The following is a 16,326-nucleotide window of genomic DNA, read 5'->3' as shown; positions in this document are numbered from 1 at the left end:
ACGGTGCTCTATATTTGTGGCAGAGCCTTCCACTGCGGTCTACATTTGTGACAGAGCCTTATATACAGTGTCTACTTTTGTGGCAGGGCCTTTTTGAGAATTCCCATCTAAAAGAGGCTAGAGAGGCTCAAGAGACATTGTGACATCATTTTTGGCTTGAGAAGCCTTATATAGTAATTTATCCTTCTTCATAGAAGAGAGTATTTCAAATTGTCCCACAAATTTGGACCCCTTGAAATTTCAACCACAGAAGTTTCTTTTAAGTGTATTTTCCATTTTCTGATATGAAAATGTGTTACAAAAAAGTCTAGACTATTTGCTACTGTTTGCTCACCATAATAGCCTATAGAAGGAAAAGACATTGAAAGTCCTTTGAACTAAATTACGACAGAACTGAGAAGCTAATCTATCCTGAGTTCAGACAGTGGAGTGAAAACGAACTATTTCTAGTCCATACACCTCCTCAAAAAGTCTTCTCAAATCTTTTGCTCATTTGTTGTTCAATTGTTGTTCTTTGAGTCATAGAAGTTCTTACTATATTATAAATGCATATCCTTTATTAAGTAGATTTTTGAACTTATTTTTTTCTAGACTGCTATTTGCCATTTTGTTTTTAAGATGGCATAATTGGAAGCACAATTTTCTTTAAAAGTTTGATGAAATCTAATTATTTTCCCTTTGGCAGTTTCAGAGTTTTGTGTCCTGCTGAGAAATTGTTTACTTAATCTAATGATGCTAAAATATTTTCTTTGGTTTTACTCCAAGAAGGTATATGCTTTTATGTTTTCAATTTAAAATATTTTGTATGTATTTGTGTATGTTTCTGTATGTCTATGCCATATATAATGTGTGTATGCACATGTGTGTATGCATACCCATGTGTGAAGAACAAGAGAAGATATCAGACTGCCTGAAACTGGAGTTACAGGCAGGAATGAGCCATCTGACATGGGTGCTGGGAACGGAACTTAGGTCCTCTGGAAGAACAACAAGAATTGTTAACTACTGAGCCATCTCTCCAGTCCCAAATTTGACTTTTATTATATTTAGTTTTGTGACCTATTTTGAGTCCATTTTTATATAAAAGTATGAAGATTAGAGGATTTTTATATAAATATGCAGCTAACCAGAGTGTTAGTTGAAATAATATCTTTTCCTTATTGCTTTGCATTCTCAAATTCACATATTATTATCTCCCCCTGCCTTCCTTGCATTTTTATATAAAAAAAAGAATACCCAGAAATCTCAGACACTATCTTGACCCAGAGACAAGTCACAGAAAAGATATTCAGCTTGGAGTTGGATACTTGACATACAATGTGCTTTCACTTCCTTTATAAGTCACTGAAATGCTTTGCCAGTTATAAAGTGTTAAATAAATACACTATATTGTGTTTCCACCTGGAAACCCTTGTGATAAAGGCCTTCCTTGATTTGCATGATGGTACAAGGTCAAAATATGACTATGCAAAATGAAGTTTCAAAAAATCTTAATAATCAATAGAAAAATATGATTGTTTCATGGCCCTTACAATTTTTGTCAAAGCTTTAAAAACTTTCCTGTTGAATATAAATACACAGAGAAAAATTAAAGCAAGATTTGTATTTATTTTGAATACTAATCTAAAACATTAGAAACACTGAGAATAAAAGCCCTTGCTTTTTAGTTTGAACAGGGTTTGCACTTCCTTTCAATGTATAACTCAGGGCAAGCCTCTTATTCTATCTTGATTGCCAGGACCCCTCGTACATTTGCATTTATTCCTGTCATTTTGCCCTCTGTATTTCCATTGTTGAGGAACTAGAGTTCCTGCAATGCAAAGCTTCTAGCCAGCACACTTCTAGGTGTTCTTCATCCTGGTCATCCCAAACTTCCTGCTTTTATTTTGGTAAGCCACCCTTCAGCAAGTGCCTGGATGCAGCAAAAGAGATTCTCGTTTCAATATCAAATGCTCCCAGCCAACTATTTATTCTATAAGGTCAGGTGTGTTAAATTCTAATTGTACCCCAGAATTATAATTTTTCTTTACTTTGCTGCCAATGACTGATATCTTTGTTGGTCAGTTCTATCTTAATTATCCCATTTGTAGAATGACATGTGGGTTTCTCACTGGAAGATAAAGGGCACAGCATACAACTGCATGCTTTGCTGCTTGTTCACACAACACAAACAGATTTTGAAAGAAGTCAGGTTAGTCCTTGGTATGCTGTCCATCTTTTACTGACAGTAATCTGCACACTTAGGAGTGAACAGCCATATTTGCTGTGTTTGCAGCTATTCACAGCTAATACAATGACAACTGAAAGCTGAATGTTTAAATATTTTAAACAATATATTATACAAGTAATATATGTGCATTTTAGGCTTTGGAAGGTGAAGAATAACTGAAGTGGGAAAAAATAAATAAATTTTGGCTTTCTTGACATGTCATTAGAACTTCCTCTGTATATGTGATAAAGAAACCAAAGGTGCTTTCCCACCTACACAGGCTGACACTCAGATAGATTAGATTGTGTAATGGTTGCCACCTACATTGGCTGACACTCAGATCATACTAGATTGTACAATGGTTCTCACTTACACAGGCTGACATTCAGATCACACTATACTGTGTCATGGTTTCACTTACACAGGCTGACATTCAGATCACACTAGATTGTGTCATGGCTCTTACCTACACAGGCCGACATTCAAATTACACTAGACTGTCATGTTTCCACCTATTCAGGCTGATAATCAGATCATAGTAGACTGTGTCCTGGTTCTCACCTACACAGGCTGATAATCTTCTTAGACTAGACTGTTTTATGAAGTAAGCAAATCTTAAGTCAGAACTTAGTTGAATTATAGTTTAAATAAAGCAAAAACTTTAGGATGATTTTCCTATTTTTAATCATTTAAGTGAATTTTTTTATGTCTCTATACCTCCTTGTCAACCTTTGTGCCCTGGATAGAACTCAACCAGGATCAAGTACACATACACTTTACTCATAAAATTCATTTATTCCCTCTTATAATCCTGAGAGGATCATTTTAAAACTTTTTTGACTTTCAGTTTCCTTGAAGAATAATTGCACATATTGGGATAAAAGTCAACATATGAGACCTTTGACCTTTCAGAGTAGCACCAAATGGTTTGCAACACTAAAATGTTGCACAGTAGATAGTTATGGGTCTGATTTTCAGAAGTGCTAGTGAATTTCATATTGTCTCACAGAAGATAACCAAGTACATCATTTTAACCATCTTGAGAAGGTACTCATTGATTTATAATCAAAGTTATTTAAGCTTGAATGAGCTGACAAAACACAAAGGTGTCTATTTTATCTTGACAGACACTGTCCTGCTTTGATTCTATCTAGAGAAACACAAAAATCATTAAAGCATAATTTGGAAAGTGGGAAAAGTACTCACTAACAAGACACTAGAACACTTGGGAAATCAGCACATCTAGTTCTGTGGAAAACAACAGAGGCTGAAGTGACGAGCTCTAGACGACAGGGACAACTACAGCAGAGAAAGGAGGCCATTCTTGCATGGGTTGAAGATTTAATCATTTGGAGGGAAGAAAAAAGAATGACTTTTAGAAACCTAAAGCAGGTACAGAGACAACCAGACAAATTCACCACAGAGAAATTCAGCATGACTGTAACATAGGGTGTCCTCACTATGAAAATCCCTCAGCAGCTCTTGTGAATGGGTAGGAAAGGGGCAGAATGAAGATGGAAACCATCTAGGAAGTGAGAGACACTCAATCCAGGTCGGAAGCACTGTCAACAGAGAAGGATGGGGGATTCCAAAGGCATTAGAGAGGTCAGAGGGAAAGAACTTCCAAGCACATTTTGCATATAACAAATGACCCAGCCTTCTGGCTTGAACAGTGGATGATTACGGTAAGACAGCAGTTAATAATGGAAGCTGGTAAAGTTAGTAAAAAAAAAAATAGTAAGTTTGACTTAGAAAATTTTGATTTTGAAAAGGTTGATCATAAAATAAAATTTCCATTAAGTCTGCAGTATCTTATTTTTCTTTCTGTTCTTTGTTGAGATTGACAAATATGGTGAGAAAATATACAGAAAAGAGGACACCGTTCTACCTTCTGCCCAATGCAGGGAAGCTACAGGTAGAGCTCTGTTGATATAATAAAGCTGCTGCCTATTGGGCCGTAATTGATGAGTTAGCACGAGTGTCTAGGGCAGAGGACATAAATGGCCCCACTGTATTTTAATGTTTACACAAACTCCAGGGAAGGTAACCAGGCCTTGGCTGCCAGGTGACAAATGGCAATCAGACTAACAGGCTGTATGAAGAACTCATTGACAGTACTCAGAAGAGATGCCACAGATCCTAGAATGTGCCCAGGTAATCTAGTGTTTGCTACTAGAGTTCTTCATGATAAAGTTCAAAATGTGTCATGCAGAACGTCAGTTTTTACCTTTTCCCAACTGTTAACAGGAAAATAATTTAAAATGCTCTCAGCTTACATGGAAGAATATCTCGGTATCTGTTTTTGTCTTTGTTGAGTAGTTCATTCCCAGAGCTGAAGTCATCAGGCACAGTCATCTGCTCTAACTCCTTCAGAAAGTAAAACAAACCACATATTTACCACTTAAAAAGAAGGAAACCCTCCATTTGATTAGCACTGATTATCCTTAAACTCTGTGTGGTATGACCTGCTATTCAATGTTACACAACAAACAAGAGAAATTAGAATCTTGTCTAATAAGGATGGCTGCATAGAATATACTAAGTTAAGAGAATGAATCAATGAGTTGCTTGATTTAAAAAAAAGTAATTCTCAAGATAGTTTTTTCCCTGAACACTATTGTTTACTCTTTCATTAAAAAATGAAATAAAGTATTTAATTATTAGGATCTAATTATAACACTATCATTTTATAAAAAATCTATAATAAAACATTTAAAAACCCTATAAGAAGCCTTAAAATTTACTGCTTGAAGAAATTATAGCTGGGATACGGACTAAAGAAAGCTCTTCCTTTCAAAAGAATTTTTTCTTTTTATAAGATTTATTTATTTTGCATATATGAATGTTGGATCTGATGTGTGACTTTATGCCAGAAGAGGGCATCAGACCCCACTATAAATAGCTGTGGGCTACCATGTGCTTGCTGGAAATTGAACTCAGGACCTCTGGAAGAGTGGCCAGGGCTTTTAATGGCGGGGCTATCTCTCTAGCCCCTCAAAAGAAATTCTTAAACAAGTATGAATTCACCAAAATTTATCAAGCATTTAGTTCTAGATATTGGAATAAAAAGACAAACTAGAAAAAAAATCCCATCTTTAAGCAGTGAATAAAGAATATTTATCAAATATGTGACTTACAGAAACAATAGTATTAATGATAGTGTCTAAAGATACATAAGAAAACACCAATAGAGTAAGCAGCATTTAGCCTGGGTCTTAGGGAGCTATCAAAACGGCTATGAGAAAGTAATGTGAGTGGAAGGACGCAGGAAAGGTGGATGTAACATAGTAAGAAGAGTCCAGAGCATCTCATCTAGCTCAGAGATAGGATAAAACTAGGAAAGACCCTATTTCCCCAAAGCATCATTCCCTACAAGGTCCGTGGAAACCAATACTTGGTGGACATAAGAGGTGAGACAACAGTGGCCCTGGGACCCCGGACCTCCCCCCCCACACTTCTTAAAACCTCCACATTGGAGAAAGGCCAGGGTCCCACCTTCCCCAGGTGCCTTCAGCATTCCTAGCACCAGCAGGGAACTGGTCTGCTAGGCCATCTGTCCTGCCCACAACGCATCCTTCCCTGCAAGCTCCATGGAGACCAATTCTTTGTGGACATAAGAGACATAACAGCTGAAGGAAGAGATGGGAAGGCACCAATGCAAGAACTCTTCCAACATCCTAAAAAGCAACACATTACCACCAGAACCCAGCGGACACACAATAGGAAGACTTGATCATCCTAACCCAGAAGATATAGAAGAAAATGACTTTAAACATTACTTAATGAAAATCATGGAGACCTTTAAAGAGGAAGTGAAAAACTCCCTTAAAGAAATGGAGGAGAAGACAAACAAAACCTGGAAGAAATTAATAAATCCCTCAAAGAAACCCAAGAAAATGAAGAAAAAGCAATCAAACAGGTGAAGAAAACATTTCAAGATGTGAAGACTGAAATAGATGAAATGAAGAAAACACAAACCGAGGGAACTCTGGAAATGAAAAATCTGGGTAAACGAACAGGAATTACAGAGAAAATATAACCAACAGAATACAAGAGATAGAAGAAAGAATTTCAGGCACTGAAGATTCTATTGAGGAAATAGACTCATTGGTCAAAGAAAACACTAAATCCAACAAATTCTTAACACAAAACATTCAGGAAATCTGGAACACCATGAAAAGACCAAACCTGAGAATAATAGGGGTAGAAGAAGAAGAAGCATTCCAGCTCAAAGGCACAGAAAATATATCCAAAAAAATTATAGAAACTTTCCCAACCTAAAGAAGGATATACTTATGAAGGTACAAGAAGCTTACAGAACACCAAGTAGACTGGATCAAAAAAAGCATCCCCTCGTCATATAATAATCAAAACACAAAACATACAGAATAAAGAAAGAATATTAAGAGCTGCAAAAGAAAAATGTAAAGTAACATATAAAGGAAAACCTATCAGAATTACACCTGACTTCTCAATGGAAACCATGAAAGCCAGAAGGTCTTGGATAGACATGCTGCAGACACTAAGAGACCATGGATGCAAGCCCAGACTACTATACCCAGCAAAGCTTTCATTCACCATTGATGGAGAAAACAAGATATTCAATGACAAAAACATTTAATCAATACATATGCATAAACCCAGCCTTACAAAAAATACTAGAAGGAAAGTCACAACCCAAGGAAGCTAACTATACCCACAATAACACAGGCATCTGATAACCCACCACCAGCATAACCCAAAGAAGGGAAACACACAAACACAACTACCAAAAGATAACCAGAGCTAACAACCACTGGTCATTAATATCACTTAATATCAATGGCCTCAATTCACCTATAAAAAGACACAGACTAAGAGAATGGACACATAAACAGGATCCAACATTCTTCTGTTTACAAGAAACACACCTCAACCTCAAAGACAGACACTACCTCAGAGTAAAGGGTTGGGAAAAGGTATTCCAATCAAACTGACCTAAAAAAATATGCAGGTGTGGCTATTCTAATATCTAATAAAATTGATCTCAAACTAAAAATCAATCAGAAGATATGGAAAAGGACAATATATACTCATAACAGGAACAATTCATCAAAATGAAGTCTCAATCCTGAATATCTATGCCCCTAATTCAAGAGCACCCACATATGTCAAAGAAACATTACTGAAAATTGAATTACACATCAAACCCCACACATTAATAGAAGGAGATTTCAAAACTCCTCTCTCAACAATGGACAGGTCAAACAAACAGAAACTTAACAGAGAAACAAGAGAACTAACAGATGTAATGAATCAAATGGACTTAAGAAACATTTATAGAACATTCCACCCAAACAAAAAAGAATACACCTTCTTCTCAGTACCTCATGGAACCTTCTCTAAGATTGATCACATTCTCAGTAACAAAGCAAACACCCACAGATACAAAAAAAATTGAAGTAATTCACTGCATCTTATCAGATCACCATGGAGTAAAGTTAGAATTCAACAACAATACTACTCCCAGAAAGCCTATAAACTCATAGAAACTGAACAGTCAACTACTGAACCACTCCCGGGTCAAGGAGAACTAAAGGAAAAAATTAAAATCTTCCTTGAATTCAATGAAAATGAAGTTAAAACATATCCAAACCTATATGACACTACGAAAGCAGTGCTAAGAGGAAATTTCATAGCATTAAGTGCCCACATAAGGAAAATGGAGAAAGCTTACATCAATGACCTAACTGCATGCCTGAATGCTCTAGAAAAAAAAAGAAGCAGACTCACCCAAAAGGAGAAGAAGACAGGAAATAATCAAGTTGAGGGCTAAAATCAACAAAATAGAAACACAGAAAACAATCCAAAGAATCAATGAAACAAAGCTGGTTCTTTGAGAAAATCAACAAGATTGACAAACCCTTATCCAAACTAATCAAAAGGCACAGAGAGAACACCCAAATTAACAAAATTAAAAAGGAAAAGGGGGACATAGCAATGGACACTGAGGGAATTCAGAGAATCATTAGGTCCAACTGCAAAAATCTATACTCCACAAAACTGGAAAATGTAAAAGAAATGAACAACTTTTTTAGATAGATACCACCTACCAAAATTAAATCCAGACCAGGTGAGCAATTTAAATAGACCTATAAGCTGCGAGGAGATAGAAGCTGCCATCAAAAAACCTCTCAACCAAAAAAAGCCCAAGGCCAGATGGTTCTAGTGCTGAATTCTACCAGAACTTTCAAGAAGAGCTAATATCTGTACTCCTCAAAGTGTTCCACATAATAAAAACAGAAGGTTCACTGCCAAACTCTTTTTATGAGGCTATAGTTACCCAGATACCAAAACCGCACAAAGACTCAACTAAGAAAGAGAATTACAGACCAATCTCACTCATGAACATGAATGCAAAAATTCTCAATAAAATTCTGGCAAATCAAATCCAAGAACACATTAAAAAAATCATCCATCATGACAAAGTAGGCTTCATCCCAGAGATGCAGGGCTGGTTCAACATGTAAAAATCAATCAATGTAATCCACCATATAAATAAATTGAAAGAAAAAAAACCATATGATCATTTCATTGGATGCAGAAAAAGCATTTGATAAAATTTAGCATCCCTTCATGATAAAGAGTCTAGGGATACAAGGTCTTAGGGAGTTTAGGGATACAAGGATCATATTTAAATATAATAAAAGCAATATACAGCAAGCTGACAGCTAACATCAAATTAAATGGAGAGAAACTCAGTGATTCCATTAAAATCAAGAACAAGACAAGGCTGTCCACTCTCTCCATTTCTCTTCAACATAGTTCTTGAAGTTTTAACAATAGCAATAAGACAACATAAGGAGATCAAGGGGATTCAAATTGGAAAGGAAGAAGTTAAACTTTCGTTATTTGCAGATGATATGATAGTGTATATAAGTGACCCCAAAAACTACCAGAGAACTCCTACAGCTAATAAATACCTTCAGTGAAGTGGCAGGATATAAGATCAACTCAAAAAAAATCAGTAGCCCTCCTATACACAAAGGATAAAGAAGCTGAGAGGGAAATCAGAGAAATATCACCTTTCACAATAGTCACAAATCACATAAAATATCTTGGGGTAACACTAACAAAGGATGTGAAAGACCTATTTGACAATAAGTTTATGTCTTTGAAGAAAGAAATTGAAGAAGATACAAGAAAATGGAAAGATCTCCCATGCTCTTGGATAGGAAGGATCAACATAGTAAAAATGGCAATCTTACCAAAGGCAATCTATAGATTCAATGAAATCTCCATCAAAATCCCAACACAAATTTTCACAGACCTTGAAAGAATGATATTCAACTTCATATGGAAACACAAGAAACACAAGATAGCCAAAACAATCCTGTATAATAAAGGAACTGCCAGAGGCATTACCATCCCTGACTTCAAGCTCTATTACAGAGCTACAGTAATGAAAACAGCTTGGTATTGGCATAAAAACAGAGACATTGACCAATAGAATCTAATTGAAGACCTAGATATTAATTCACACACCTATGAACACCTGATTTTTGAAAAAGAAGCAAAAAAGATACAATGGAAATAAGAAAGCATCTTCAACAAATGGTGCTGGCATAACTGGATGTCAACCTGTAGAAAAATGAAAATAGATCCATATCTGTCACCATGCACAAAACTCAAGTCCAAATGGATTAAAGACCTCAATATAAATCCGACCACACTGAACCTGATAGAGGAGAAAGTGGGAAGTAACCTTCAATGCATGGGCACAGGAGACCACTTCCTAAATATAACCCCCGTAGCATAGACAATAAGAACATCAATAAATAAATGGGACCTCCTGAAACTTAGAAGCTTCTGTAAAGCAAAGGACACAGTCAATAAGACAAAAACGCAGCCTACTGAATGGGAAAAAAATCTTCACCAACCCCACATCAAAGGACTGATCTCCAAAATATGTAAAGAACTCAAGAAATTAGACGTTAAAATTCTAAATAACCCAACTAAAAAGTGGTGTACTGAACTAAACAGAGAATTCTCATCAGAATAATTTCAAATGGCCAAAATATACTTAAGGACATGTTCTTCATCCTTATCTATCAGGGAAATGCAAATCAAAACAACTTTGAGATGCCATCTTACACCTGTCAGAATGGCTAAGTTCAAAACCACTAATGATAGTTTATGCTGGAGAGGTTGTGGAGCAAGGGGAACACTCATCCATTGCTGGTGGGAATGCAAACTCATGAAACCACTTTGGAAATCAGTGTGGTGGTTTCTCAGAAAACTGGGAATCAACCTACCTCAGGATCCAGCAATTCCACTCTTGGGAATATACCCAAAAGATGCTCAATCACACTACAAAAGCATTTGTTCAACTATATTCATAGCAGCATTATATGTAGTAGCCAGAACCTGGAAACAACCTAGATGCCCCTCAGCTGAAGAATGGATAAAGAAAATGTGGTACATCTACACATTAGAGTACTACTCAGCAGTAAAATATAATGACATCTTGAATTTTGCATGCAAATGGACAGAATTAGAAAACATTATCCTGAGTGAGGTAACCCAGACCTCCCCAAAATACGAATATAATATGTACTCACTCATAAATGGATACTAGTCATAAACAAAAGGCAATGAGCCTATAGTTCAGGATCCTAGAGAAACTAAGTAATAAGGTGAACCCAAAGAAAGATATATACAGACCCACCTGGAAATTGGAATCAGACAAAAATTTGTGAGCAGAGGGAGCAGGAGGTAGAAAGAAGGGGAGAAGGGGGTTTGAAGAGAACTTGAGGGAACGGGATAGTCGAGATGGAGGAAGGTCAGATATGAGAGCAAGGAAAGAGATATCTTGATTGAGGGAGCCATTATGGAGTTAGCAAGAAACCTGGCTCTAGAAAAATGCCCAAGAACCCACAGGGATGACCTCAGCTAAGACCCTAAGCAATAGAGGAGAGGGTGTCTGAACTGACCTTACCCTGTAGTCAGACTTATGATTATTTTAAATATCACCAGAGAACCTTTGTCCAACAACAGATGGGAACAGAGGCAATGACCCACACCAGAGTACTAAACTGAGCTCCCAAGATCCAGCTGAAGAGTGGAAGGAGTGAGAGTATGAGCAAAGAATTTAAGACCATGAGGGGGTTACCCACTGAGACAGTTTGCCTGAGCTAATGGGAGCTCACCAACTCCAACTAGACTGGGAGTGAACAAGCATGGGAACAACCAAGCCCCTCTGAATGTGGCTGACAACTAGGGCAGACTGAGGGGCCACTGATAGTGACACTGGGATGTGTCTCTACTGCATATACCGGCTTCATGGGATCCTATTCTCTTTGAATGTAAACCTTGCTCTACCTAGACGTAGTAGGGAGGGCCTTGAACTTTCCACAGGGCAGGGTTCATGATACTCCGTTAGGATTGGAGGGGTGGGGGGAGGGTCTGTGGAAGGAGAGGGAGGGGACTGGGAGGAGGGGAGGGAGTAGAAATTTGGATTGGCTTTTTTTTAGTAATAATAATAATAATAATAAAGAAAGACCCTATTTCATCATCCCTTGGTAACCTCAAGGAACTGGCCCTAGGACTCCCACGGAAATAAAGATCTAGAGCCGTTAGAGTCTTGTATATATAAAATGGGAAACTGTAGAGGACCGCAACCACATTCGCCATTCCAAGATGGCGCTGACATCCGGTTCCACTGCGCGGTGAACAGGATAACGCGCATGTGTTGGCAAATTTCCAACGCTGTAGTCCCTGCCTCTCCCGAGGCGTCATCTGGGATGATGGGCAGCTGACCAATCTGAGAGTGACACGTCCGAGGCGGGGACTGTTTCCTATATAAGGGCTGGGTTCGCCTCGCTCTGGGTCTCCGCTATGTCGGCTTATGCTCTCGCTCTCAAGATGCATTAAAAGGCTGTTCTGCAGAAGGATCCTACGTGCCCTGCGTCGTTCTTGCTGGCGAGACAGTAGCGCGGGACATCTGGTGCCGAATCCCTCGGGACGCTGAGGGACCCTGACAACTGCTCGCACCGCCGGAGACCCCTTAGACACAAGGAGGATTCAGAACTGCAGGTCTGTATACTCAGAGAGATATGGCTTTTCCTGGATTTTTCGGTTTTGAGCTTGACTTGTTTCCGCATTGGGAAGGTTTTGTAGGGGCCTTGCTACCTCTTTTAGTAGTCCTCTTATTTTTCGCCAAAGATTGCTTAAAAGATGAATCCTGCCAGGCGGTTGCTGCAACGGAGGAAGTCCAGGATAGCATTTCAAAAACTGAGTACAGTGAGAGGTTAGGTGCGCGCACAGTCTCAAATAAGGAAAAAGGACCCTCCAGTGGTTTTAAGAAAATAAGAATGGGGGAGAAGACTGATTTACAAGGTCGAAAGATTTCTGGAACCAACAATAAGAAAAAAGGAAAGGAGAGTAGTTTATATCCTCTGCAGGAGCTTGAAGCTCTGCAAATTGAAAGTGACCATGAAAGTGAGCATGAAAGTTCTGGCTCAGAAGAAGAGGTAGAAGAATTAGATATAGAGGAGGAGGCAGAATTAACCAGCGGTAGGGCCATGAGGTCATCCCAAAGGGCCCATCCACAGGTCCTAAGGGAAGCCTACCCATTGCTCATTAAGAGTTTACAGCTATGGGGTCTTCAAATAGCTGCTGAGAAGGTCCAGATTACAGACACTGGCCAATTCTTAGGTTCTGTTATTCTTCCTGAAAAGATTCTACCACAAAAAATAAAAATTTATAGGGACGATTTGCAAACATTAAATGATTTCCAAAAGTTGTTAGGAGATATTAATTGGCTGCGACCGTTTTTAAAAATCCCCTCTGCTGATTTGAAGCCATTGTTTGATATCTTGGAAGGGGATACTCATATTACCTCCCCTCGGGCCTTGACGCCAGCAGCAGAAGCAGCCTTATTACTAGTGGAGGAATCCATTAAGGAGGCACAGCTGTGCCGTATTGATGAAACTCAACCATTTGTTCTATGTGTGTTTAAAACAGAAAGCTACCCACTGCTGTGTTATGGCAGGATGGACCATTACTGTGGATCCATCCACATGCTTCTCCTAACAAAAGTATTGATTGGTATCCAGCTGCTATAGCTCAAATTGCCCTTAAAGGTCTTAAAATGTCTGTTAGTCATTTTGGTAAGCATCCAGCGGTTATGATAGTTCCCTATACCTCCTTTCAAACTTTGGCCGCCACCTCTGACGATTGGGCAATTTTGGTTACCACCTTTTCAGGAAAAATTGATAATCATTATCCCAAACACCCTCTGCTGCAGTTTGCTGCATGTCATCCCATTGTGTTTCCCCGAGTTACATCTTCTGCCCCGCTAAAAGACGGGGTGATGGTGTATACAGATGGCTCCAAAAATGGTGTGGGAGCCTATGTTGTGGATTCTAAAATATATACAAAGAACTTTTCTGCCACCTCACCCCAGGTGGTGGAATGTATGGTGGTTTTAGAGGTTCTTCAAAAATTTCATTGTCCTCTTAATATTGTTTCTGATTCTGCCTATGTGGTTAATGCTGTTAAATTATTAGAGACCGCTGGAATTATAAAACCTACTAGTACAGTGGCAGCTCTTTTCCAGAGGATACAGGACTGTTTACTAAATAGGAGAGCTCCATTTTTTATTACACACATAAGAGCACATTCGGGGCTCCCGGGCCCCATGAGTTTAGGTAATGATCTGGCTGATCGTGCTACGCAGCTTGCTGCGGTAGCTCTTGCCTCCCCGTTACAGACCGCTAAAACCTTTCATGATAATTTTCATGTTACAGCTGAAACCCTGCGTAAACGTTTTTCTCTTACCAGAAAGGAGGCTCGTGATATTGTAACCCAATGTCACAATTGTTGCCAGTTTCTCCTGTCAGACACACTGGCGTAAACCCCAGAGGGATTGCGCCTTTGCAAATATGGCAGATGGATGTGACTCATATCACTGCCTTTGGAAAACTTCAGTATGTGCATGTGTCAATTGACACATGCTCTGGCGTTATTCATGCCACACCACTTACAGGAGAAAAAACCTCTTATGTCATTCAACATTGTCTTGAGGCATAGAGTGCTTGGGGCAAGCCCACATCTTTAAAGACGGATAATGGGCCTGCCTATACTTCTCAAAAGTTTAAACAATTTTGTGCACAGATGCAAGTCACACACATTACAGGCCTGCCTTATAACCCCCAGGGGCAAGGTATTGTAGAGCGAGCACATCGCACACTCAAATCTTATCTACTTAAACAAAAAGGGGGAATATTGAAGGAATTACCCCCGACACCAAGAGTAGCCATTGCCATGGCTCTGTTCACTATAAATTTTTTAAATCTGGACGATAATGGCCAGAATGCTGCAACACGACATAGTTCGGATCCGCAGCGGCCCAAGGATTTGGTTATATGGAAAGATGTGTTTTCTAATGAATGGAAAGGCCCGGATCCCATCCTATTGAGATCCAGGGGAGCTGTTTGTGTGTTCCCGCAGGACCAGGAAAATCCATTCTGGGTGCCAGAAAGACTGACCCGAACGGTGAGGGGTGACCCACAACACGCGGACTCGCCTGAAGATTTGGCTTCTGTTCCTCCTACCATTTTGCGGATGGATGACAACGGTTACGAAGGAGCAGGTTACGAAGGAGCAGCGATGGGGGATACTCTCAGCCTTCCTGAAGCCGACACCAGTCAGCCATAGAGTGGCAGTGTTTCCTCGTTTTTTTATTTTACAACCAATAAGACTCTGGGGCTCCCCTACCTTCTATTTATAAGCTTATTGGGTGGGGGTGGGAATGTTTGGAACAGCCCTATGCTTTGGATCAGTGTTTCTCCTCTGGATGGTCTGCTGACTCAAATCCCAAAGTCGTAGGGACAAAGTGTGGTTATTGCACAAGCGCTGGCTGCCCTGGAACAGGGAACCTCTACTGATGTGTGGTTATCTATGCTGAAGCAGTAAGGTTTATGCCAACCAGCTCCTGCACCCCTAGGACACCTCTGTCCATTGCACAGGGTGGAGTGCTTGGCTTAGCTAGCCCTGAAGGTTGTCGAGCTAAAGAGCATCGCACAGAGAATGGCCCTCTCTGAGAAATATGTCGCCCTGCATAAGGGTTTCCTGCCGTATATTCCCTTTCCCAGAAAGATGGCAGAGGGCAGACCGGATAAGTTCCAGGTGTCATGAACCTAGGGGCAGATTCCGTGCAAGCCCATTATAATGTTTCCACTTTGGGAAGTGCGACCTCTATCTTTGCCTTCTGAGGGAATTGCCTTTCTGCAAAAAAGTAAAAAAAAAAGGGGAGATGTAGAGGACCGCAACCACATTCGCCATTCCAAGATGGCGTTGACATCCGGTTCCACTGCGTGGTGAACAGGATAACGCGCATGTGTTGGCAAATTTCCAACGCTGTAGTCCCTGCCTCTCCCGAGGCGTCATCTGGGATGATGGGCAGCTGACCAATCTGAGAGTGACACGTCCGAGGCGGGGACTGTTTCCTATATAAGGGCTGGGTTCGCCTCGCTCTGGGTCTCCGCTATGTCGGCTTATGCTCTCGCTCTCAAGATGCATTAAAAGGCTGTTCTGCAGAAGGATCCTACGTGCCCTGCGTCGTTCTTGCTGGCGAGACAGTAGCGCGGGACAGGAAACAGTGTTTTTCATATGCCCTGTGTACATTCTTTCATGATACACGATCTTCAGGTCACTTACACTCAATACAATATAAATGTATATACACAGTTGTTACACTATATTGCTTAAGGTATAAAAACAGGTAAGCAGTTCAACACAGTTCAACACAGATACAATGTGCTGTCAATTTTTTTTGATTTACAGTTTATTGAGACCAGTAGTGTAGAAACCACAGATACAGAGGACCAATGATACAAAAGAAACTGGAAAGTATCAGGTCCTTTTTATTATAATATATATATGGATAAAGCCTGAGACTCTGTATATTTTAAATTTTCTTTGCTAATTTTTGTGTATCCACTATTTAGCCACCAGTGCTTAAATGAGTGCCAACAACTGCTGTCGTCATAAGATGGAGTTTACCTAGGTGTCAAGCACTATGGTACTATGGCCAGATTGACAGTTTTATTCCTTCTGAAAACCATTCCAAAACT

The 16,326-nt window shown here is 39.5% G+C and overlaps 1 protein-coding gene across 3 annotated transcripts in view; it reads right to left on the bottom strand.

Moving 5' to 3' along the window:
• Ptpn20 (protein tyrosine phosphatase non-receptor type 20) overlaps positions 1 to 16,326 on the bottom strand; it is a 106,484-nt gene that overhangs the window by 11,782 nt on the left and 78,376 nt on the right. For 2 of the 3 annotated variants that reach the window (XM_048421429.3, XM_048421431.3), the window contains one exon: positions 4,486 to 4,576. The exons of the other annotated variant lie outside the window; for it this stretch is intronic. In XM_048421429.3, coding sequence (XP_048277386.1) covers positions 4,486 to 4,576 — 91 coding nt within the window. The remainder of the gene's footprint in view (positions 1 to 4,485; positions 4,577 to 16,326) is intronic. 3 annotated transcript variants of the gene reach the window in all.

The sequence above is a fragment of the Myodes glareolus genome, chromosome 5 (assembly GCF_982192425.1).
Source record: "Myodes glareolus chromosome 5, mMyoGla1.1, whole genome shotgun sequence".
Taxonomy (NCBI): Eukaryota; Metazoa; Chordata; class Mammalia; order Rodentia; family Cricetidae; genus Myodes; species Myodes glareolus.
This window is presented reverse-complemented; position numbering and strand designations above follow the sequence as displayed.